The 26609-nt window shown below is 40.3% G+C and overlaps 1 protein-coding gene and 1 long non-coding RNA gene across 3 annotated transcripts in view; one reads left to right on the forward strand and one right to left on the reverse strand.

Moving 5' to 3' along the window:
* Positions 1–20359, forward strand: part of LAMA2 (laminin subunit alpha 2) — a 458292-nt gene extending 437933 nt beyond the window's left edge. The window contains exons 57-65 of the mRNA XM_087817608.1: positions 1900–2076; positions 2306–2474; positions 9712–9824; positions 10134–10323; positions 12229–12384; positions 14156–14309; positions 15407–15537; positions 18389–18611; positions 19990–20359. Of these exons, the coding sequence (XP_087673734.1) occupies positions 1900–2076; positions 2306–2474; positions 9712–9824; positions 10134–10323; positions 12229–12384; positions 14156–14309; positions 15407–15537; positions 18389–18611; positions 19990–20144 (1468 nt within the window). The 3' untranslated portion in view covers positions 20145–20359. The remainder of the gene's footprint in view (positions 1–1899; positions 2077–2305; positions 2475–9711; positions 9825–10133; positions 10324–12228; positions 12385–14155; positions 14310–15406; positions 15538–18388; positions 18612–19989) is intronic.
* The window catches only part of LOC148093127 (uncharacterized), a 63679-nt gene that overhangs the window by 9291 nt on the left and 27779 nt on the right, over positions 1–26609 (reverse strand). The gene's annotated exons all lie outside the window — the stretch shown is intronic.

The raw sequence follows: 26609 nt of genomic DNA on the forward strand, positions 1-26609 counted from the left end.
CCCTTATTAAGTAACACTACCTCCGTGCAATCCCTTAATTAATGTTTTCCACTGTTTGAACTATGTATCTTCATTTTATAAATGAATGAAATGAGTCCAAGCAAGATTAAATGACTGGCCCAAGTTCACACAGCCAGTAAGTTCGCACACTGATACTTAATTCCAGTCTGTTCCTTCTGAAAGCTCATGTGTATTCTCCGTCCCACCCTGTGATCTAGTAAGAAAGGACCACTGCTACGGTCCCTGGGGCACAACCAGACTAGAGAGTCTTCATCAGAAAGAGAAGAGCCTCTGGCTCCTTAAAAATTCTAATCAAGAGCAGAGATGTGCTTTCCTTGCTTGGAAAGTCTTTAACAGTGGTTTAAAGCCCTCATGAAACCCTTAGGAGCAATGCTATATCATGTTAGTAAGAGGATGCTTTCAGCAAAAGAACAAAAGGTATTGGGGGAAGGAAAGTGGAGGACGACTCAGTGAGTCACACCCAGAAGTGAGTGGTTTTCTAAGTCTCACAAAACCACCAGCATTCTTAGCAATGAGGTTGAACCTCCTGAATTTTGCCAACACAGCATCTGATAAAAAACCAAACCAAACCACTCCCCCCCCCCAAAAAACCCCTCATGTCTTTTCCCCTTATTTTTCCCTTTGAAACTAAATTCAACCTGCCTCCTCCCCCTGAACAATGACATTTTGAGCCACAACATAATCCATTTTTTCCATTCCCTTACATTTGAATTGTCCCAACGCAGACCAATTTTGCAGTGCCATTTCAGAGCATCTTTGCACTAGTTTATTGTTTCTAGTCCTATATGTGGCTTTGACTCCTGATAAAATCAAGTAAGATAGCATTTTAGGACTGAGTTTTCTCTCCAGCTGTGAAGTAAGTTTTCAGCAATCCATTCATGATCCTCAGGCCTGAGACTAACCCTGATGACTAATAGCCCCATGCTGACTGGGACTGAAGTTTAAAACCTGCTTCTAGACAAAAGAGAAAAGCCCTGGCTGGTGTGGCTCAGTTGGTTGAGCCTTGTCCCATATACCAAAAGGTCCCCGGTTTGCGGGCACATGCCTGGGGTGCAGGTTCGATCCCCAGGAGGCAGCTGATTAATCTATGTTTCTCTCTCTCCCTCTCCCTTCCTCTCCCTCTAAAAAAATCAGTAGAACAGAAGAGAAAATGCCGTTGATCGTTTTCATCATCAGAACTCTTTGTGTCCTCTGATTCTTTGCCCCAGGATTCAAGGATTGTGAATAAGTAGCGTGAGGTTCTCAATTAGTAGTGTGTGAGTTATCTCTCATAAGCAAATTAGGGAAATTAATGAAACAGCCACTGAAGGGGAAAAAATCATTGCAAGGAACAATCAGCTTGGTGTTCTTGCCTGCCTCTTCTATGCAAAAGCCAGCAGCCACATTTTTTCTAAAATGTCCTGTAAGTGCCTACTGTTGATTCCTGCAATCTAAGCTCTCAAGAGTACATTTTGTCCCTTAGTAAGAAGATAACAGCAGGCACAAACCAAGAAATAGCCAAATGAAAAGTGACCCCATGCTGTGCTAAACCCACTGAGCCTTATCGGATTAGATACTGCTCCACGGCGCAGAAGCTTCACTCTGCGGGCTCATGTGTTGGGCTGGGGACCACTGTTGTCACCGCCACCAGAGGCTAATGTTGTAGCTACACCATTGCCTCTTTTAAGTAAACTCTCAGGGAGAGTTAAGGAGGGAGGCAGAGGGCTCAGGGCCTGAGAAACAGCATCCTTTGTTTAATGTAGAATACCTGATCATCGACTTTGGGCTCACTTAAAAGCTAATGGAGGGAGGGGTTAGGGTAGAATGAAAGAGTTTGATTTCCAATTGTATTGGATGTTATGTGTTTTTTATACTTGTTTATATTAAACCTTTTGTCAGCATCTTCACGGTTCAAGTGGATGAAGACAGAAGGCATACGCAAAACCTGACGGCAGAACAGCCGATCGAAGTCAAAAAGCTTTTCGTGGGCGGTGCTCCACCTGAATTCCAACCTTCCCCACTCAGAAACATTCCTCCTTTTGAAGGCTGTGTATGGAACCTCGTTATCAACTCTGTGTAAGTGAATCTCCGTGCTACTACATTTTTTTTTTTTTTGGTATGAGAATCACTGTTGCATCCACACTGCCCAAAACCACAGGGCAAAGGAAACAGTGAAGAGCTTCAAGTTAGAGTTAGAAAATTGCACTGATGGCCAGTAAAACTGGGGAGGATAATTTGGTTAGATTGTAAGGAAATGAAACAATGAGAAATAAGAAAATGTTTCATTTTAATTATGTTCCATTAGCCCCATGGACTTTGCACGGCCTGTATCCTTCAAAAATGCAGACATTGGGCGGTGTGCCCATCAGAAACCCCTTGAGGATGGAGATGGAGGAGTTCCAGCTGAAGTAGTCATCCAGCCGGAGTCAGTGCCCACCCCAGCCTTCCCCACGCCCACTCCTGTTCTGGCGCATGTAAGTACTTAGAGCTTTACAATTTGTAGTCATTTTAAGAAGGAAGTTCGTTCAGAATACTTACTATTCTTTATTGTTAGAATTATAGGAGGGGCAACCTGCCATGAAAACCTATTCTCCTTACATATTGCTTGGATAACTTTTATTTATATATCTGCCCTCCTTTCACTACCCTGTTTATAAAATGGCACATGTTTTCAGATGAAAAGTTAGAAAGCACAGAAATGTCTTCAAGATCAAGATTGAAATCCACCTATAATACCACCCGCAGAGGCAACCCTACTTACATTTCACATGGTAGATCTCCATTTGGGATTCTGCTCTTAATAACTGGTAATGCATAATTTAAACTGTTTCTAACCATGATGTAAATATGATATATAAGCATGTATGTGCGTGTATGTGTCCATGCATGTGCACGCACACGTATAGAGACAAAATATTTCAGGGTATGGGAATAGAATATCCTTGGTTAGAGCATGGGCTCCAGAGTCAGGCTGCCTGAGTTCACATCTCAGCACGCCCACCTACTGTCTGTATGAATCTGGGAAATTACTTAGCCAGCCTGTGCCTCAGTGTTCTCATCTGTACAGTGAGGGTATTAACAACACATACATCAAAGAGCTATTATGCAGATTTAAAAAGTTAATGTTTGTTAAATGCCTGGCATATACTAAGCATTTAATAAATGACACAATTACTATATAGTAATGAACATAATGACTACTTTTAAGTGCTTTCTATGTGCCAGCCACTTCCTAAACCATTTCCATTCAGTATTATATGCAATTTTCATAACAGCTCTGTAAATAGATATTATCCCATTTTTAGTCATGTTGGTAAGAACTAGTTCGCCTAAGTAACTCACCCACTGACACGGCCAGTAAATGGCAGGATCAGAACCTTAATCCAGCGGGTCCGGCTCTAGAGTCTGTCTCCTTATCACTGCAACGCTCTATCTTTGCAATTTCCCCATTGGTTTTACTACTTCCCCACTGGTTTTTCACTATTAGAAACTATATTCTGTTGAACACCCTGTATAGTAAACTCTCTCTTTCTGATTATTTTTTTTTAATAGATTTTTTTTTAAAATAGATTCTTAGGTAGAGAATTATGGGGCCAAATGATGAATCTGCCTAAGGCTCTCAACACATACATCTGAACTGCTTTTTCTAAAGGTTACACCAATTTACATTCTGGCCATCAGTGTGTCAGAGAGCGCAGGTCTCACCGCACTCTTGACAACACATGGGTCATGTTTATAATGCTTCCCAGTGGATGGGTTGAGTTACCCTGAGTGCAGATTTTGAAAACTCTCGAATGCCTTATTCCCTTCCTTAGCTTCCATGATGGAATTGGGAGGTCTGTGAAGAAGTGTGCTCCTTGTCACTAGAAGTACTGATTAAATGAGAAGCCAAATGGTCTTCTCTCAGGAAAACCAATCATTTACTTCAAGCATCACTTTATCTTCTGTAAAATGTGGATGGTACACCCACCTGGCCCACCACGTGGGGTTGCTGTAAGATTCAAATGAGATAATATATGTGGAAGTCCTTTGAAAATCAACAAACAACAAAATTGAAACAGACTCACAGATACAGAGAACAGACTGATGGTTGCCAGAGGGGGGGAGGGCAGCCGGGTGAAAAAGGTGAAAGGATTAGGAAGTACAAATGGGTGGTGACAAAATAGTCTCGGGGATGAAGAGTACAGCGTAGAGAACACAGTCATTAACGTTGGAATAACTGCCGGCCTGCATGGCTCAGTGGTTGAGCATCAACCCATGAACCAAGCAGTCACCCGTTCAATTCCCGGTCTGGACACACGCCTGGGTTGTGGGCTCAGTCCCCAGTGGGGGGGGTGCAGGAGGCAGCCCATCAATATTTCTCTCTCCCATCGATGTTTCTGTCTCCCTCTCCCTTCCTCCATCTCTCTAAAAATCAATTTTAAAAAATATATTGTAATAACTATAGATGAGGCCAGTTGGGTACTAGAAATATCAGAAGGAACATCAGAAGGAACACTTTGTAAGGTATATGATTATCTAACGACTATGCTGTACACCTGAAACAAATACAAAATAATATTGAATGTATACTGTAATTGAAAAGTAAAATATAAAAAAGTAGTTAAAAGATTTGACTATTTTATAACAAATATTTATTAAGAGCCTACGAAATGTAAAGGTGAATAATATACTATCGTTGCCACTCAGAGAGAGGGAGAGAGAGAGAGAAGCTAAGAGACAGAGATTTGAGAAAGAGATATTAACCTAAGTCACACAGTAAGGCAATACCTGTGGAGGTTATAGTCCAGATCAGTGCTGAGTGTGGGCTGCAAGCAGAACCCACTAGCTTTCAAAATTGAAAACTGGAAGCATGGCAGGCAACACCATTAAGCTAGTGGTAGCTGCAACTGTGAAACGGGTCCATCAAGTGCAAATTTTACTATGCCGCTGCTCTCCTATATTTAAAATCTTGCAGTGAAACAACGCAAAATATGACGACGTACTTGTGACATTACGTACGTGAGGAAAACATTTTTAAGTCAGGATTTATATTTAAGAATTAAGACTTAGACGTTAATTCCTGAAGTGGGAACTGCCTGTGTAGGAATCTGCTGTTTGTTTTAGCGCCGTTGACAGGAACCATCTCCTGTGCTCGGTTCCTTCATTTCCTTCTTCTCACCAGCACGCCCCTCCCACCAGCAACGTACAGCATCAGGACAGTCACTGTGCTCCAGGGCCATTAAGAGCACCTTGAGATATCCCTGCCCTGCGAAATGGATTATATCAATCCTATTATAAACACATCCGAACATCATAGATCAGAGAGCTTTTTACTCTATCTCCTCGTTTGATAGTGGGGTAGCATCTTCTCTTTCCACCTCTCTCTTATTCTTTAGCCCATTTAGAGCTGAATAAACCATGTCCACATATCGGATTTGTGGATGTTTCCCACGGAGGACGGCGAGAGGTGGGGGAGAGAAGAGACTGGACTGGCAGTATTACAGAAAATTGTCGAAACGTGACAGATTCTCTGCAAGCATATGCGGTGTTTATCGCGAGTCTTTATAACCAGTGTGGCCCACATGGATTTGTACACAACAAGCTGACTGCATTTTTTTTTTTACTTGAATTTTGTTAGAAAATTGAACTTGGAACCTCAAAGTTTAAAACACTATCACTAATAAGAGCCACATTAAGTAGGCATGAAGAGTCCCTGTGCTGTTAAGGGCTCTTGAGAGTCGGAGGGGAAAAGTGAGCAGAGAAGGCAAGAGTAGAGCAAAGAAAGCTATTTCTCCAGCAGCTTTAAGGCTGTGAATTTAAAAACTAAGTACAGCCCAGGCTGAAGGATAAATCGATTGGATACTGATATGTATTTAAAGGGGAAACACACATTTTCCATACTGCAAGCAATCATTATCCAGGCATTAGTGTGTAAATGTTACTGCAGGTGCCCAATGCTTACCCAAAGAGCTCGTGTGCAGGGAGTTTACACATTCAGTTTCTCAATAAACAGCTTGAGTGGGGATTTTATGTTTCAGAACATTAAACTCACTGCTGCAAAAAGTATCTTCCACTTAGCATTCACCTCTAAAGGAGATCATCACAAAGAAACACCGAACTTCTCAGATGTGATTTTAGCCCACGTTTGTTACAGGGGGTTGTTGACTCATGGGGAAAAAAAAAAAAAAAAAGATGCAATTTTTATGATCATTTGTCATTTGGTGCTCTCAAGAACAAAGGTGCCAGTTGTGATAAATGCAATTTAAATCTCTGCTCAGTACCAATCTAAATACAAGGAAGGCATATCCACCAGTCATGTGCTATCCTGAAGCCAACAACTCATTTCCAAATGTCAGCGGCCAGCCAGCAGTTGGAAATGACCACTACTTTATTCTGACCTGAAATTAAATGAGTGACGGTGTGAGGGTGGAGGTGTTCTTGCTCCATTGCTAATCGGCTGCCCTTCCACCGGGCCTAAACGTGGCTTTGGGCAGCACGCCTGCCTTCAGAACCCTCTCCGACCTCGCCACCGCCCTCACCACAGGGGCATCGCCACACTGAGACTCCCCACCCCGGCTTGTCTGTCCACAACTCGCCACCTGCCGAGCAGGGACAAACAGGAAGCAGGCCGATCCTGTCCTTCCACACGTTTCCCCTCTACGTGCTTGTAGTACTTTAAAGAGTCCCCACAAGGTGGCAGGATTGTAACATGTTGAGATTGATGAGCCTCTACTGACATGGACATTTTTTTTATTATTATTATTATTGTTAATATTATTGTTTTAACACATTTCAGAGACCAGTGTTTCCGAACTAAGTCAGGCAGAGTATCACATCCATAAAGACGATGCCTCCTCTCAAGCTCTCATTGGCTTGGGGGAGGAAGATTCATCTTGCAACAACTATTCTTTAAAAGTAGAAGACCCTCCTACCCTTCTTTCTTAACTTAGATTTCTACGGGCAACAGGGTTGAAAATGTCCTTAACAACGAGATCATTTTACGGTTGCAGAAACCACAGGGCACTTTCTGTTCCATCTCACAAGTTCCCCTTTAAAATGTTACGAGGAAAAAAGACTCTTGAGAGGCAGGGTGAGCAGCTCCACCCTCTGAGGGGCCCGGGGAGGGGAGAATGCAGCCCGCAAACCTCTAGAAACATGCTGTCCCTGGTTTCAGATTCCCCCGGGGGCAAAGAGACGCAGAGCAGACACCATCCAGTCCCCTCGACTTGCATGAAAAACATTACCAGGTTAGAGGTTGGAGAATTGTCTTCCCATTTAAATCTTAAAGTTGGTACATATAAAACCTCTCACACTGGCCCTTCTCAGTCCTCTTGCAACTGCCAATTTTGTAAAGGAAGGTAATAGAATTTTTATTAGAGCAATAACCATAATATCCATTCCATTGCAAACTCATGATAGTAAGCACCCATTTGGATGTCCTTAACAAACAATGAACTTAGCATAACCTTTATACTTTGGGGTTACCTAATAGAGTGAGATCCGTTTGTTTTTACCACTCTCTGCTATGACACTAGTCCATCTGGGGACACTGTTTTATTAGCCACTCCTTCCATCTGCTGCTCAAGATCCGCCTGTTGCAGGGACCCTCCAACAGGCTCTCTTCTTCCTAAGTTTTAAGTGGTGTGTTATATAGTGCTTTTTAAAAGGATCCTTACAAAACTCCTGTCCTTTCCTGGTCAAAGGTTTCCCTAAAATCATGTAAGCACCTCCTTTTTTTATTTAGAAAATCTGACAGGATTGACAGAGAACTGCTTTCTCCTCAGCTCAGGATGAGAGTTGGACATACCTGTCCAGGATACCAGCAAGCCAGGTTATCATGGTGTCCTGGCCACAATGCCCTGGATATATTAAGACAAAAGCTCTCCATGGCAAACAGCTGTGACCAACAAAATACCTAACTTTTACAATTGCCACTCTGATAATTTTACAAACTACATTAGAAAATTTATTTTGCTTATATGTAGTAACTAGATGAGTAACCACAGTGGTAACAAGAACATGGAAATAGCGTACCGATAGGTTTCTTTTAGGCGGCACCTTATTGCTCCTTAATTCCTCAGAATCCATTGACCTTTTCCATCCCTCGGTTTTCAGAGCGGAGGGTTTAGAGACATTTAACCAAAATCAGTGGACTCCCAGCAGGTAGGATTCTTGGGGATTTCTGAGGAGGACCGCAGGCTGCTTGTGCTTGTTGTGATGGTCCTCTGTACAAAAATATCGTGAAAGGATGAAAATGACTCCAATTCTATTAATAGCATCATTGAAGCCTTGCTCTTTGGGCTCTTTTTGCAGGCAGCGTAATAGGAAAGGTGCCGTATGTTGATTCCAAGAGAGGCCGTTCAGCTGCGTGAATAAATAGCACATTGCTGTTCTACCCACTGGGTTTTCGGTATCTGTGTGAATTTCAGCAACAGCCTGCTCTTTGTAACTGACCATCTCCTGGAAAGCAGGAAGGGAAATACTGCTTCCATGAGGACCAATTTTATAACCTTTCAAAACACTTAAAGCCTCTTACCTGCTGTGGCAGAGTGCTCTAGTCGGCTAAGCTCAAGAGCAATGAGAGCCAGGCTTTTCCTCATCAAGTAAAAATGTCCTGTGTGCTGATGAGTCATCTCTGAGGTACACTATTTGGAAAGAACACTCTGCATGCCCTGGACTGTTGGAGAGCCTATGCTGAGTCAGCGCTCACTGGGGCAGTGGTCCATCCAGAGCTGTTAAGTGCAGATCTTAAAAACAGATGTGTTATTGAGAGAGTGCAGGTTATTTATTTTCTCATGTACTGCATGTTCCAAAAGACTTCCTAAGCAGCTTGTGCATTGAGCTATTTTGTGAAAATACAGAACAGAGAAAGGAATTGTGGCTTGGTAATTTGAGGAGCCTTGATTAGCTATTGAGCTGAGGGCTACAGTAGCCAAACATGGTCCACCCAGACAAGACTGGCTCTCTAATTTGCAGGGACCAGAGCAAAATGAAGATGCAGGGCTCCTTGTTCAAAAATGATTAAGAATTTCGAATTAATAACAGCAGAGCATTAAAGCCAGTGACGCGCAGGTGCCACTCCTCCAAGCCCGCCCTCATAAGCACCCTAGGAAGTGGATCTTGGAACAGTGGCCGCTGAAATGGTGAATGGTGGGTTACATTTTTTGAAAAGTGCCGGGTTGCCTAGCAACTGCTTAAGGACCTGAATGGGCTGACTTGCAAGTTTAGATACACCATCTTGAAAGTCTAAATTCATGGAAACCTTCTAGTAGACATAATTTTCAAGAAAAAGTCATGTAGTGGAAGACAGATATGGGGAGGGCAGAAAGGAACACAGTTTTCTACTCCTATGACCCAATGGCTAGCTTGTCATTTTCCCTGTTCGAGCTTCAAAGAATAAAACTCTTCATAATTGAAAAGGGAATTCCAGTTTTCTCAGAAATATAAACAACATTTTTCTTTAGAGGATAATGAAAACATGAATTAATCAGTGAATTTTCATTAGGCAATTCAAAGGTACAATATAAGAAAACTGATTCACATTAGCCAAACATTTAATTATAAATACCTGCTATGTGGTAGAATACAGGATTGAAAGACTGTTTTATTCTTAAGGAACTTAAAACAATTATGTGACATTAAACTAAAATAGAAGAAACAATTAGCAGCATAACATTTTTAAAGGACGGGTCCATAATCTCCCCTGTTCCTCTCCTTGGTATTTTACAGGGTCCTTGTGCTGTAGCACCAGAACCAGCTCTTTTGATAGGGAGCAAGCAGTTCGGGCTCTCGAAAAACAGTCACATTGCAATTGCATTTGACGACACCAAAGTTAAAAACCGGTACGTATTATTCCGAGATAAGAGACAAGAACTGATAAATGGAAATACTGAGTATTTGCATTTATTCAAATTTAATCAACTACATTTATTAATAAATGAAGTGAGCTTTTTTAAATTCACTGCATACAGGAGAGAATAGTTATATTTGTCTGAGCCCGGTTTAGGAAATCAGCAGAGCTGGAAAGTCCTCATCTCAGGAAAGGTTTAACTGTCCTGTACGAAAATTCACCCATGAGCAGATGCCACTCTGTCTTAGAATAAGAAGGCTCTCATTCTTCTGATTTTACTTTGCATGCTTTTATTTCATAGCCTCACGATTGAACTCGAGGTACGAACCGAAGCTGAATCAGGCTTGCTCTTCTACATGGCACGGATCAATCATGCGGATTTTGCTACTGTTCAGCTGAGAAACGGATTTCCCTACTTCAGTTATGACTTAGGAAGCGGTGACACCAACACCATGATCCCCACCAAAATCAATGATGGCCAGTGGCACAAGGTAACAGTCCCCAGGATGCTGGCAGTGCCCTACAGGGCGGGTTCTCGATGGCAGCCTTAAGCATTCCCCTGGCGCCAGAACTATTTTGCCAGTGCAGACACAGACCTGGTGCTCCTGGAAGGTAGCCCAGGCTAAAAATAAAGCGAGTGCTGTAAACAACTGCCAACCTTGGAAATGTGATCAGACCTGGGTAGGTTTGTATTTGACCACTTACATGCCTCATCATGGTGCTACAAGATTCCATCATTGCTACACAGCTGTGTTTCCCAAACGTCTGTCTGCAGACAAGGGCCAGGTAGTTGAAGACATTCTTGCTGCTGGAAGAGGGAGGCATGGGCAATGAAGCATGTTCGTGATAAAGCGCTATGAATTCAATTCAAGGAATAATATTTATTCTGAGATTATATTTTTCTACTTTTAAGGTAACAAAAGGACCTCTCTTTTATGAAATTATATTTGACAAACTTAAAAGTGGGCAATACTAAAATGGGCCTTAAGAATTATCCTCCCATCCCACCGCATACTGGTCTGTAAAAACCAAGAGTCTGGGAATCTGTTGTATCGAGTTTAAAGGCTCTAGGGTATCATTTCCACAGACAGTCACTTGGAACAACTTTTAAAACATTGGCCTTGCACCCAGAAACTGGTACTATTATGGGCACAGAAGGCTCATTTGCCAGCTTACTGTCCTCTTTGGCATGACTACAAGTAGATAATATACTGCCTGATTAAAATGAAAACTCAGAGTTTGTTTCCACACCTGTGATAGCCTGTGAAGTAAAGTTTCCCTAGGTAGACCAATAAAATGCTTAATTTTCAGAGTATAATGTTATTAGATGTTGTATTTTATATGTTGACATGCTTGGACTTATTAAATGCTCATTTAACATTTTATATGATTAGCACATCATATAAAAAGCTAAAGAGCCTAAAAATATATAATAAAAATGTGATGTCAACCAATTTGTTACCTTGGAATAAAAAATGGAATCTATTTGCTCAGGAGCTTATGATTTGCAAATACTGATCTTTATAAAGGCAGTCTCATTCGGGTTTAGTCTCATATTTGGCTAATAGGATAGTAATTATGACACTTGAGAAAAAGACATTGTTGGGCCGCAATGAGTCTGGGATTAAGAAAGAAAGTTTAAATACCAAAAAAAAAAGAAAGGAAAAGAAAGTTTAAATACAATGAGCGGACACATTAAGAAGGGATTTTATTGTTGAAGGTTTTTTTAAAATTACTTCGCAAAGCAGAGTAAGTGTAACATGGGGTCTTCTCGTCCGAGGTAGATTCGTTGTTAAGCCATCGCTGTACTGCGGCCTTCCACGTGGGGCCACAGCCTTTTTCTAAATTCGGACTCAAGGTCTTTCCGCTCAAGCCAGCCTTCACGCCCCCTCTCACTCCGTCCCAGAAGGTAGTTCACTGCGCTGCTGCGAGTTCAGCATCGGCGGCTCCCCGCCCCTCCCGGCCTGCTCTGATCGGGGCTGCAGGGACAGCCGGGCAGCCTGGACGCCGCGCTCCCCTCCGGCTGCGGGAGGGAGGAGGCCTGTCAGGCACAGGGACGCCGCGCACCTGACACTGTGCTGGGGCGCCCAGCTCTGCTCAATCAAACTGATGCGCCTTTAAAATCGGACATGAATTTTGCAGCTCACGTAGTCATGACAGGGCTCTCAGTCTGCCCGGTTCCTTACAACATGCCTACTTGGCAACCTTTAGACGAGTCTTCAATCTAAAACTCATCCAGGAAGATTTTCACTTATATTATGGGCTTAGCGCATCTAGACACTCAGTAAGTTAGTTTTGCTTTTCCTGAAGAATATCCTTCCAGTTCTTATGCGTTATCCTCTGCATATTTGAAATTTATCCATGATTGGCATTAATAGCTCCTCTTCTTTTTGTAGATTAAGATTACTCGAATTAAGCAAGAAGGAATTCTTTACGTAGATGACGCCTCCAACAGAACCGTCAGTCCCAAGAAAGCTGATATCCTGGATGTTGTGGGGATATTGTATGTTGGTGGGCTACCCATCAACTACACTACCCGGAGAATCGGTCCAGTAAGTGTCTAATTTGTTTCTTTGTGGCCTAAATAATCTGGCTGAGTCAGGTATGTATTTTTAATTAATAGGTCACATTGGTCAATGACCACTTATAATTAGGAAGGAAGTCATCTTTTCTAAGAAGGGGCAGAAGGTCTTCCAGACAGATTTGACTAGGAGAGGCAATATCACAGAGTGGAGTGTGGATGCTGGAGGCAGGCCCCCTCTGAATACCTGCTTAACTATTGGCTAGCTATGTGATCTTAAGCAACTTACCTAAGCTTTCTTTGACAAAGTTCCCTCTTTTGTAAAATAGAATAATAATAATACCAAACACACAAGGTTTGCTGTAAAGATTAGGTGAGGTAATATAGTTAAGGTACTTGAAAGAGTACCAAGTGTAGAGAGTATGGGACACCAAGGAGGGTGATGGAGATAGCATTGAGGATACTGTTTCAGAACTGGAGAGTTAGCAAATATTGAGAGATGCAGTTTTTAGATTATGGTTATCCAACACTACATTCAGAATTTAAAGTCTTAACAATTTTGTAAGTCAATATTCACAAAATAATTTTTTTGTCGGAATGTGTGTCCTGGTTTGCTTTAGAAAGCATGATTTTTATTTATTTTGCACAGGACTTCTCTTGTATATCTCTTCAAAAGTTGAAACATACTTCTAGATAATGCGTGTATTTTACAAGAGATAACATGAAACCAATGCATTTGTCATGGGAATAGCAAACCAGTGTTGGAACAGTGTAGTTTTAAGGTTTCAAGTAGCAGCTCATTGTGTAAACCTTGATTGAATGTTGTAAAATGAATTCATATGAAGCGGGATTTTGGCAAAGTTTAAGCACACACAAAACTGAGAGACATTAACCAAATAATGAATGTTGGAGCCTGCTCCCCCGGTAGAGGCCATTATATGACAATACTTTATGCAAGATGTCAGCATTCTACACACCTAATAAACACGTGTATTAGAAAGCATGATTTAGGAAGCACAGAGGATTTGTGTTTTTAGAGAACATGCTCCATACAATGTGATACATCTCTATGCGCAAGTCAGAACACATGATAATGTGGAGCTGTTCCTCATCAAAGACGATGCTCATCGTGGTTCTGATTCTCAGCACTTGGCTCCTCTAATGGATGATCCATACTGCCTTCCTCTCATAGAGTTTGGATATGCTACCTGAGCCTATCAAAATGAGAGCGTCGGAAGTGAGCATGGCTAGAGCGATTACATTGCATCCCTAAAACCAGATGGAATATAATGGAGCCAAATATGACTGATTTATTTCCACAGTCCCTAAACTTTGGATGTTTTGTGCAGACTCTCAGGTTTTATGTGTTCATGCATTTTCTTAGGAAAGGGTTCACGGCTTTCATTATATTTTCATAAGGAAGAAACACTGCACCAAACCTAATTATCTTTTCAAACAGAATTTGAACATAGATTACGGTAAAATGCATATACAGCAAGGTTGAAAAACTATTAATAGAAACATAGGCTAATTAAAAGTTATGATGCCCACATGGGCCCTTAGCTCTACGCAGTATTTAGAATTTCAGAACTACCATATTCCAGGCTGGAAGCATCCCAGCCAAGAGGAGCAACACAGGACTCTCCGAGCTCATGCTGTGAAGCCTGGGGTGACAGTGCAATCCAGGTAGTTTGGGGGTGCTTTAAGACAAATGGCCAATGATGACATGCGTAGAGCACCCAGCAAATGATTGCATTCCACACAGAGGCAAAAACCTGATTTTGTTTCTTCTGACATAACAGGTGACCTACAGCATTGATGGCTGCATCAGGAATCTACAGATGGCAGAGGCCCCTGCTGACCTGGAACAGCCAACCTCCAGCTTCCATGTTGGGACATGTTTTGCAAATGCTCAGAAAGGAACATATTTTGATGGAACAGGTTTTGCCAAAGCAGGTGAGGGGCATTCATTTTCTTCCTGTGGAATATTAATTAGGTACCAATATTAACTTGCTTGTGTGGAAGCATGAAAGTCTCTGTGGTCCTAAAGTAGTATCCTTTATTTAAACCAGAAATAAAAGTGTGCAGAAGTAATAAAAATGCCTCTGAAAGATTAATGTATCTGATTCTGATAAGAACTAATAGAAGAAATAAAGTAAAAGGCTATTTGGAAAGTTTATTTCATCTCCTTCCCCGGAGATCAATAACAGCAAAATGAATATAATTCTGCAAGAAGGTTCATATGTTTAGACCATATAATTTATCTACTTTTAAGTTTTCCCTGTCTACCTTCATGGAGATGAGATAACATTTCTTTTATTTCTTTCTTCAATTCCTTGCCAGGCTTTATTTCCTGATCTCCCCCTCACACACAATGCATACCAACTGGTGCCCATTTCTTGTTCATGGTGATGGCTACTGACACCTTGCTCTGACTTTAAGTATCTCCCCCTTTCCAAGGAACATGTCCAGTGCAGATCTGAATCACTGATAGGGAAGGCACAGCTTAGGAAGAAAAACATGAGGTATATTCTACATAGTAACAAAAAATATGACATTAACATAGATCAAGACAGAATATTTAGTCCCATGGCTACCACAGACACATGCATTTGTTCGTTAGAAAAAAAATTACTGAGCACATAATATGTAGATATCATGGGCAACAGAAGTAAATAAGATGGTGTTTCTTCAAGAATGTACTACTCTCAGTAGGTGAGATTCTATATGCTTATACATCACAAGAAAGCAAGTAAAATGAATGAAACTATAAAAGACAGGCAAGCAGGTTTTGTGGATATTTAGAAGAAAGATTAATTTTGGTTTGGAAATCATTCTAGGGGGAAAGACAGCCAAGAAAATAAGCAATAACTACAACGTGTGTTATATAATATAATAGTGGAAGTATAGGCCATGTGAGAGTCTGGAACTTAGTTATTTAACTGGCTAACATCTGAATTAAAATCTAGTAAAATTGTTCCTTTATACAAATTTGAATTAACAATCCCTAAACTCTAATCTGCATTTTTTTTTTTTTAATCTTTATTTTACAGTTGGTGGGTTCAAAGTGGGGTTGGACCTCCTTGTAGAATTTGAATTCCGCACAACTAGAACCACTGGAGTTCTCCTGGGAGTCAGCAGCCAGAAAATGGATGGAATGGGTATTGAAATGATTGATGAAAAGGTAATGTCAGCTGTCTAAATATTTCTGATTTCTTATGGTATTGTTGTTCTGATGTAGAAACTCTACTTTGAACTTTATTCTTTGTTGGAAGAAAGATAGATTGTACCTTTTCATTCTTCTGTATTATCTCAATTATGTGTGTTTTTAATACACTTATTCTGTAGATTGGTATAAACTTTAAATGTGCTAACACTACAGTAAGCCGATTGTGTTGACTAAGAATAGATTGAATAGGTTTAGATCTCAAGCTCTTACTGTGTCACCAAAAGTACACTGTTACTCTCATCTTTGTGAGTAAAGTCTATGAAAGTCTTGATTTTAGTCAGGGAGTAAAAGGAGTCTTGTCTTTGACTCTTATAATAATCAGTGGCTAGCAGACATACTGGTTTCTCAATTTCTATTTAAAAGCATGCAGATACCATTTCAAAAAAGAGAAAATTTAGCCCTGGCTGGCATTCTCAGTGGTTAGAGCACTGGCCTGTGCACCAAAGGGTCACAGGTTCGATTCCCAGTCAAGGGCACGTACCTTGGTTGCTGGCTAGATTGATCCCCAGCCCCACAACCCTGGCCCCACAACGATGTGAGATGTTTCTTTCTCTCTCCCCTTCGCTCCCTTCTGCTCTCTATAAAAAAATCAATGGGAAAAAATATCCTCAGGTAAGGATTAAAAAAAGAGAAAATTAATATTAGTATAATATAAAGTATTTTGTGAATCTGCTTACAATGGATAATCTAATAGAAATACCACTTTAGTCCTTGGCTGCCTATGAATAGCGACCTGCAGTGGGACTGTCCTAGGTGGACATGGATTTCCTGTGATGTCAGGAGGGAAGAATTTCCTGAGACTCGAACGGGACAATGAGTGGTATTTATTCAAGTGGAAATAAAGCCCTGGATTTCCAATGTCCCATTTCCCTCCGTCCCGCCACGGAGAAAGTCCAACCGTGCCTTCAGCAGGGCCCGAACAAAGGCCACTGCCCATAGTTTCTGCTCCATGCTAAAGTACCACCCAGTCCAGCATCCTGCATGTGAGGCCCGAAGGGCCATGTGGCTGCTGAGGCCACGGGGCTATGGAGAGAAGGGCGACACACAGGCAGGTGCGGGACACGACGCAAGAGAGAACAAGACAGCCAGGGAGCTCTCTGGGGACTTTAGCCCATAGCTTCTTCAAACTAACCAGCTAACTTTCCAAAATTCTCTGAGCTTCCGATGGGGTCCCTCCAGCCAATCCTTTGTTCCCCAGGCTAGACTGACCGGCAAGCAGCGCCCTGCGCCACCCAGCTCCTGCTGAGCATGTGCCCGTCTCCCCTTCTCCCCCAGCAATGCAGTGTGGGATGGGAAGGGAGGGGGCTCGTCCCCCCGGAGGAGCACTGCCCTGCGAGCTGCAGCCTCCTGCTGAAGCTTCCCCGGGGACCATGCTTGCCACGTCTGACTCCCCTTTGCTTTCTTTCCTTTATTAATATTAACCAGCTAATTACAATGATAATACTTCGTACTATAGAAGCAGGTAAAAAGAGTAAGGCAAAGCAAGAAATTTCGTAAGTTTTCTTTTTGCCTATTAAATAGGAACCATACTTCAACTGTGTTCATATTTCCACCCTTTGGGTGTTGCTGCCTCCCAAGAAGAAACACCTCATCGTGACCTAAAATATGCAGTCCTTTGCCTCCTGCCTCCCTCCTCTCAGTCTTCAAACCATCCTCAAAGGCAATAAAGCAAAAAATAAAATAAAAATCCAGGAGCACAGAGGCTAAAAGGGGAACAAATAAGCAACACTTAATAGTTTTGCCAGATTTTCAAAACATGCTTTCCCTACATCTTGTTGGAATAAGCTTCATTTCATCACCTGCCTATAATCACAGTTACTAGCAACTTGTCAGTGTATCAAGTTCCACTATAACGCATATGGGTTTCTCACTAAGCTTCATTTACATGCAAAATCCCTTTATTACAAACTCCAGCCAATATAGTAAAAATCTAACTAATATTTTCACCACTGTATCGTTTACAAACTTTTCACCTATTTTCCTGTACTTTTAATCTTCCTTTTAAACTCCTGTTTCTTTTACTTTGTCAAATGTGTTGCCAAATTGGCTGTTTTTAATGTTTCAGTATGTTTCTTTTCTTCATCAGCTTCAAAAGAATTCTGTCATCTCGAATTTCAGGGACCAGTCCATGTTACTGAAAACAGATTTTTCCCATTTAGGCAAGAACTACCAATCTGAGTTCTTCATTGTTAAGAATTTAACTGGCCTTCTGGCTCAAAGCCTTTGGCACCTGTGACATGAAGCCTGCCCCAAAAAAGTAATTTATGTAACTCTCAATCCTGTATATAAAATGGAATCCGTAAGAAAAAAAAAAAATACATATGATTAAAACATCAAAAGCTTAAGTTGAAAAAAACAATAACCCTTTAAAATGAATTTGTAAGCCAAATTAATGAATCACTCTAAACCTCTTAGAAAAATTTTATAAGGTTCACTAAGAACCATCACACTTTAAAAAGATCTGTGGTAGAATTTTCCCTGTTTATATTAGGTCCTATTTTTTTGTCAGCTAGTCTCAAATTATATTTCACATTCTCTAAAGGCAGAATTAGTGCTAGCCTCACACATCTTGCCTACTGCTCCCAACAATGTCCAAAAGCAAAGAACGTAATTTGTGACTCCTGGTCGTTAAATTTGTGTTTCAGTTTTAGTCAAGTTTTTAATTTTTTTTAAGGCCCCAGTTACGTTCATGTCAAACTCTTCCCGCTGATGTCTTTCCTAGAGACCTGACCATTTTTATCATGGGAACCATCACCATACCCTTCTAATGAAACCATCTGTGATTGTTCAATTTCCTACTTTCTAGATTATGTTTCACGTGGACAATGGCGCCGGCCGGTTCACTGCCGTCTATGATGCCGGGACCCCAGGGCATCTGTGTGACGGACAGTGGCATACAGTCACCGCCAACAAGATCAAACACCGCATTGAGCTGGCAGTAGATGGGAACCGGGTGGAAGCCCAGAGCCCAAACCCAGCGTCTACATCAGCCGACACCAATGACCCTGTGTTTGTTGGAGGTTTCCCAGGTGAGCGTTGGCTACCCCAGTAAGAATTCCTTTGTTCTATTATCTTCATGATTTTTTAAAAATTTATATTTCTATAAATATGTCCAAGAATGTGTACATAAGCGTACTTGCTTCCTAGCTTTAGAATCTGCTCCCATAAATAACACCTTCCCTGAAATTTCCAGTGTATAAAATGAGCGTATTACTTATATAAACCACATGAGACTGAACTTTTCATGATAGCCCCCAAAGTTTTATTCATGGGGCGACGGGGGATAGTGGAAATGAATTTGGCTTATAAAAGATATGAGGCATTTAACAATAATCCAGGCCAGAGTTGGTGTTCTTTTTGAATTTTTAAAAATTAATATACCTGAGGAATCATAAAATGTTATGGAACTTATTTCCTCAAGTTCTGGAAATCATTGGGTTAAATGTAGCTAATTTCCCCCTTAGGTTGTTTTAGAATTTATATTTATATTACAGGGAAACCCAAGTAATAAATCTGTATTCGAAATCACTCTCCAGCACATTAAAAATAGCATGTGAACTGCAGAGAGTTACCTAAAGTGCCTATAAACCAGAGTGCCCAACTTGATGAGAAATAAGCCAAGTGCCTCTTAATAAGTACCGTACTAACACAGACTCCTGGAAGGGTCCTTCAGCATTTTGGCAAGAGAAGCTTTGTCCCCATTTATAGTTAAGCTCCTCTGCTTAAAAAAAAACAACAAGCAAAATGTATATTCAGCAGTGGTTGACTGAGAAAAAGATGCAGGGTTTTAATGAGGACCAATTCAGAGCTCCTCTTTCCAAAGCTGCTTCGTTTTAACAAGTAGGTCTTAACAAGACCTGCTTCTGCTTCAATCAGGAAAAACCCCAAGATAGTATAAAGGAGATAATATTTCTTCATTCACAGTCTGTGAAATGATATCCTAGTTAGCACCTAGTAGGCCTGCTGAGGGAAGGAGTCTCTACTTAAGGAGAGGAAGATTTTACGTGAGTTTTCAACCAATTTTATAATTTGGAATTTATTTTTGCAATGTAAGAAAGGAATGAAGTCACCACCAAAAGCCTATGTCTTCATTCGGTAAAGTATTTGATCCATTGCTTTGTTTTATTAAGTCAAATTTAATCATTGTAAGTCATAACTGTAAAGGTGTTCATTCCAAACCAAATTATTTGTTTGATGTCTTAAAATGTATGTCTCCAAATTTTATAATATATTACTATAAAAAGTTGACATTTCTCTGCAAGTTTTGCTGTTAGTAAAGCTAAGAATCGCTAACTTTGCATTAAACAACTTCCCAATTTAATCTCAAACCAGCAGCTGACCTTGAAACATGCTCTTTCGTACAGCAGCTGCATTTCAAAACTGAGCCTTCTTGGCTTTGCTTTTCAGATGGCCTTAACCAGTTTGGCCTGACAATCAACGTTCCGTTCAGAGGTTGCATCCGATCCCTGAGGCTCACCAAAGGCACCGGCAAGCCGCTGGAAGTGAATTTTGCTAAGGCCCTGGAACTCAGAGGCGTTCAACCTGTATCATGCCCAGCTTAATAAAAATAAGTTTAACCCCAAGGAGGGTTCTTCAAAACAAGTATAGCAAATAAAACAAATATATTTTACCTGTGTATGTTATTAAAACTAATTTGTGCATGTATATTGAATTACTTCTGTATTCAGATGGTGCTAATTCAGATCCCAGACTGAATTTTAATTCAAGTTCTTTCTCAAGTCCATGAATATTAAACCAACTATTTCATTCTAAATAATTGCTTGTTTTGTGTGATTTTTTTTTTTTTTTTAGAATAAAAGGCAACTGACCATAAACTGTTGAATTTGCAACATGCCCTAGAGCAGGGGTGGGGAACATCTGCTCACAGGCTGTATCATTTGGTCTGGCACTTCCAAGGCAGCCGCAGGCGGGTCTCAAAATTCAATAAATCTAGGAGCTTTTTTATAGCTAATTTTTAAATAGATAATTTTGTATGGCCCGAGAATGTCCAAGTGGCCCTTGGCAGAAAAAGGTTCCCCACCCCTGTGCCTAGAGTGATCTCAAGAAGAGCTCAGGTGTAGTTTGTGAAGACAATGCTTTGGGTTTTTGTTTTTTTTTACTAACTCCTATTAATACTTTATCACCCTTTTTCATGTATGTCAGTTTTGACTTTCTGTGCAGACCACTGAAACAACAGTGGATTTGGTGTGTTTGGGAAGAAATCAGCCCCACACTCCCTGTGTTTGTGAAAGCATTAGCAAGCCATTTCTTTGATCCAAGTTCATTAAAAGGGAGTTTAACTAGCTCTATGAGTGAATACTTTTTATGCTGAAGGTAGAAAATATAGATCCGATTCAGGCCAGAGAGCTTAATTACTTGATTTTCTTGTTTGAGAATGATTTATAGGCTTTGGGTAGATACCAGAACCAAGCTCCAGAATGACAATTAAGCACACATTTTGTATAACAGTATCGCATTTTGAGCTCTAAGTTTTCAGTGGATATAACAAATCTACACTAGGTAGAGAGGAATGACACGAAAACGAATTGTTTACTTACCAGAAAACAATAAACCAGTAACTTAAAAGGCATACATCACTGAACATTTTTAGTTGTAACATGACCTAAAAATTTCATTTCCTAGAAATTTTCTGTCTGTTGCGCTCATTTTACCAACTGTTTCAATTCTCTTTCCGGGGCTCTGTGAGAAGACCACTTATTCAGTATCCTGAGGAGGAAGCATGTCATTTGCTGTCTTCCGTAGCGACAGTTGTCGTCTAGTAATGCAGAACATTTAAAAGAACGATTTCCCTCACAATTTGAGCAGAAGGCCAACAGTCCCCAGGGGAAGGAAGGTGCCATTTCTAACCAAGGAAGCGGCTGCCACACTGTAGAGCTGCGTCACTGGCTCACAGATCCTCATTCTAGACCAAGCGCTCCTCAGCACGGCTCCATTTGGGAATTACCTAGGAGGCTCTAAGGAGAGCCAACTGGTGCCCAGTCCAGCGATTCTAATTTGGTCCAGGATGGAGCCTGGGCACGAAGATTTTTTAAAAGGCTTCCTAGGCTCCCTGGCTAGTGTGGCTCAGTTGGGTGAGTGGCACCCCATGCACCGAGAGGTCGAGAGGTCACTGGTTCGATTCCCAGTCAGGGCAGGTGACCGGGTTACGGGCTCAATCCCCAGTGGCGGGCATGCAGGAGGCAGCTGATCAGTGTTTCTCTCTCGCTGATGTTTCTCTCACTCTCCCTTTGTGTGTGTGTCCCTCTAAAATCAATGAACACATATTTAAAAAGAAAAAGGGCTTCCTGGGCAATTTTAATGTGCCATCAGGAACGAGCACCACTGTTCTAATGACAAAAATTATCCACTATGCCAACACAGAGTTGTAGTCACTTGAGAATCCTACTTTTAACTTCGTCTTGACCATTTCCACACACATAAAATATATGTAATTTATAATACATATATATAAAAACATGAATATATTTTTATATACATAATATATTAAAATATATAATGGTGAATCTAGTTAAGCCCTTCTGACCAAACTTTAAGTAATAAAACTGTTCGAAAACCAATGTGCTCTGACAGGGAAGGCATTTCTTCTGCACTGAATGCTGGTGCAACTTGGGCTTATTCTGGATAGTGAGTGGATAAACAGGAATAAAGAGTCTAGGTTCCTAAATTAAAAGCAAGTGCCTTTCTTTCCTGAATACTGAACAGAAAGATAATTTGAAAGCCAGGGTACTTAATTGGTACTCCTCTCAGAGTTAAGTCCAGCTGAAGTCAATTTGTAGGTAAAGTGCTTTAGAATGGTAAAGTTGGAAGGGCCCCTTGGATCAATAAATACAGTGGTTCTCATCTCTAGCTAGACATTGAAATTGCCTTGGGCACTTAAACAAAGAAAATAGAATAAAATCTTATATCTGAATATCACTCCAGACTTAAAGTATAATCTCTGGGTAGGGCCCTGCCTTTGGCATTTTCTGAACAACTCCAGTTGAGTCTTATTGTACTTAGAACTCCTGAGCTTCTACCGCCTCCACGTTTAAGGGGGGGAAACTAGAAGGAACCCGAGGGGATTTGATGGTGTGCCACAAGTCTCATTAGTTATGTTTCCAAGTAGACCCAAGAAAGTTGATCTAAACCCAAGCAGAATTCACTGAATCAGGTGTTGGCTAAATTTGTTCCTTACCAATCCATACTCCAAAGTGGGAATTAAATAAAAAAGTTTCCCTAGCACATTTTCAATTATTTTTCTACCTCAAAAATTAGATTAATTTTTATCCCAAAACAAGATCAAATGTTTATTTCATCCAACCGTATCCCCTCAGTAATTTCCTCATCTCCTGCCACCCACAGCAGTCATGAAGAAAGCAGAATACTTTCATTAATTTTCCAAACACCCACTCCTACCAGGTTGTCAGCCTTCTTCTTTAAGACGGTACTTTGTACTTTAGAAGAAAAACATTTGCAAGAGGAGTTTTACTGAAATTACCATGGTGAACACGACTGATAAAGGAAAATCAGAAACAGAGCAGATTTTAGCTCCAAATAACCAGAATACTGCCAGACACTTAAAGCTTCAGTTAGTGGTTTTATAAATCATAACTGTTTTCTCCTTCAGGTTAGCCTATTGTCCCCAACTACAGAACTCTTCTAGAATTTCTGCTTAACAACAGAGGAAAAGATTAGTTTGAAAAGTTGAAACTTGACTTTATGTGAATTATTTCCTGAATTATTTTGTATGTAAAAATGATTTCTCTAACGTGAAACAAAACACAATAGTGAATTTTTGCAAGCACAGAGTAGTCTTCTTTTTTACTACTACTTGCTAAGGATATGACTTATTGCTGATGCACCTTTTATCTGTTTTTCAGTGTCTTTTCATCTCTGTTGAATTGAGAGAGATACAAACATGTCCTATAATCATTTGTTTGACTGAGATTAGATACCTCAGACCCCAAGGGGCACCTAAAGGGAAGGGATGCACAGGCTGGGCCCTGAATTCCATTGTTTTGAAATCTTGATATGCAGGGTGGTAGCTCAGACTCACTCTTTGGCATCTGTGCCAGTAACCTAAGTGAGCATGACATTTATGTCCATTACTAAAGTGAAAGTGTCATGGCATGAATGATGACCCTCCAAAATTCATACGTTGAAGTTCTAGTCCCCCAGCACCTCAAAATGTGACTGTATTTGAAGATAGGGCCTTTAAAGAGGTAATTAGGGTAAAATAAAGTGATATGGGTTAGGGCCATAATCCAACACCACTGATGTCCTTATAAAAAGAAATCTGGACACAGACAGGCATAGAGAAAAGACCCTGCAAAGACTCAGAGAGGAGATGCTCATCTACAAGCCAAGGAGATAGGCCTCTAGAAAATAACAACCCTGCTGACATCTTGAACTCAGACTTCCAGCCTCCAGAATTGTGAGGAAATAAATTTCTGTTGTTTAAGCTACCCAGTGGTACTCTGCTATGGCAGTTTAGCAAGTTAATATAGAGCCTTTGTGCATAAACAAATAAATAGATTAATAAATCAATCATATGTATATGTACATATATATATATATATATATATATATATATGTAGCATCAGCACATTTCAGGTTCTCTGAAGAGTGACATGTACATCAGAGAAATTATTTTTAGTAGTGACTGTTACCACTTATGTAAATGAATAGAAAAAAATAAAACAATATTCACAACATACTTAAATAGAGGCAGTTGTTTCATGTGTGCTTGGGGATATTAGGAATAGCTACATAGCAATTATAAATCAAAGAAATAATGTTCTACTTAATAACACTGCTTATTGAACTTTTCGGTAGAATGGATTTTCTGGAGACCTGCTTATATATTCAGGTTTAGAGAACTAAACCCTCAGATAGATCAAAGCCTGCTTTATTTGGGAAAGTTGACTCCCTGGAGCTCAACCCTTCTGCAGGGACATGTTTAATGATAAAAGAGGTGGTAGCAGTGGAGGTGGTGAAAAGTAATTAGATTCCAATACGTTTTGAAGGTAGATTAGTGTTTCCTAAAGTATTGCCTATGGAGTGTGAAAAAATAAGGCACTGATAACTTCTGATCATCTAAACGAATAGAGTAGCCAATATTCCGGGATGGGGGACAGAGGTGGATGAGGGTTTCATGGAAGGGAAACCAGCAGTGTAGTTGCAGACACGCTGAATTTAAATTTACCATCAGATAGCTAAGTGCACCGTGCTGGAGGCAGTTGCATAGACGAGTCTTGGAGTGCAGGAAAGAGGTCTGAAGTATAGAGATGAGAGTCATCAGAATGTTGTTATTTATTGCCACAAGACTGAGATCACTAAGGAAGTAAGTAGGTAGAGGACTGTGGATACTTTAGCATTAAAAGTACTAAGAGTAAAGGTATCAGAAAAATTATTCATAACTTGGAAATGGGCAAAAGAAATTGTTGAGTGTTCTTACTAGGCCTGGCTTTCTATTGACTAGGCTATTTTCCAACTCCGTAGGGTCAAAGGTATCTTGTAGACTTGTCTAGAAGAGATGTACACAATTTCTGCCTGGTGGAAGAGACAATCCCAAAAGTAACAATTTTGTATCCATTACAAATATTATCCTAATATTCCTGTAGGTGTGTGTGCTTGTGTGGGTAGCTTCTCAAATGCTCTTTAGGCCAGTTTTAACATCTTATTGGTTCTCTCATTAATAAAAATGAGCTAAATAAAATCTTCCAAATATACTCACATTATATTTGCCTGAGAGTCAATACTTAATCTTTTGAAAACTAACTGTACTTTAACAGAAGAGAAGGTGAGCAAGGAACCAGTTGACTTTTCCCAGCTTAATTTAAAACTAAAATCCAGCTCACCCAATCTGTTCACTTATGATGGATTTTTTTTTTCCATTTCCTAATCCTATGTTCACATTGCTACATTTTTTGTGAAGTAAATATTACTTCAGGAAGTTAAAATAATGTTTAAAAGCTTAAGAAAAGAATTACAGCTTTTTACTTCAAATTTTATTGATAGTTCAGTCTCAGCTTTTACATGCACATATATAAATTGTCTTACCTGTTTGGTAATGTTGGAGCCAGGGACAGATTATTTGTGGCCAAATACATGATTGATTTTTTTTTTTAATTACTTTATATTGAACTTTTGACACTCCAACTCTTAGATAATAACACATAATCATAAGAACATGGAGAGAATTTTTTAATCACTTACTTTTGAATTACCTAACACAAAACAATGATTTTAAGTAAAAAAAAAAAAAAAAAAGGTCAGCCTATTATTTAATGTCATTTTATATAATCCATCTATATAATATTTCTAATATAGCCCATTCTCTTACACATAATTGAAAGAAAATTATTGACTTAAAAATCACGAAAGAAATATCTAAACAGACTTCCACCAGATTTGGAGAGTATGTTTTGGATTGGCTGACTAAAATGCAAACTATGCAGAACACACAGAATTCATGAATGGTGTCCCAATGGGCACTTCAGGGACAAGGCCCATCATTCCTAAATCTGAAATATCAGCTAGAGATAGTTGACTGCTGATGGAGAAAGACATGCCAGACATACTAAGACATGGTGAACAGAAAGAAAAAAAACAACCATCACTATCAAATATAAGCTCCATATTGAAATGCACCAAAGAAATGCTACAAATGTTAGGCAACCATGTGTCACTGGGATATATTTTGCATTAGCAACTCTATTGAGAATGTTCGAGGTTTGAAACCATCAAGGATTGTATTTAAATATATAAATAATACTTCATGAGCCTTCCAGGAGATATAGGATAGGTCAGCTAATCTCTTTCTACATAAGCAGATAGAGATGGAGGGAGCAAGAGAGGCAGGGAAAGAGAGAAAGAGATTGAGAGTTAAGAGTTAAGAATAAACCTGGCCGGGCCTGGCTCAGAGGTTGATCACTGACCTAGGATCCAGGCAATCGGGGTTCAATTCCCAGTCAGGGCACATGCCCAGGTTGCGGGCTCCATCCCCAGTCAGGAGGCAGCCGATC

This window comes from Miniopterus natalensis, chromosome 5 (assembly GCF_054644295.1).
Source record: "Miniopterus natalensis isolate mMinNat1 chromosome 5, mMinNat1.hap1, whole genome shotgun sequence".
Taxonomy (NCBI): Eukaryota; Metazoa; Chordata; class Mammalia; order Chiroptera; family Miniopteridae; genus Miniopterus; species Miniopterus natalensis.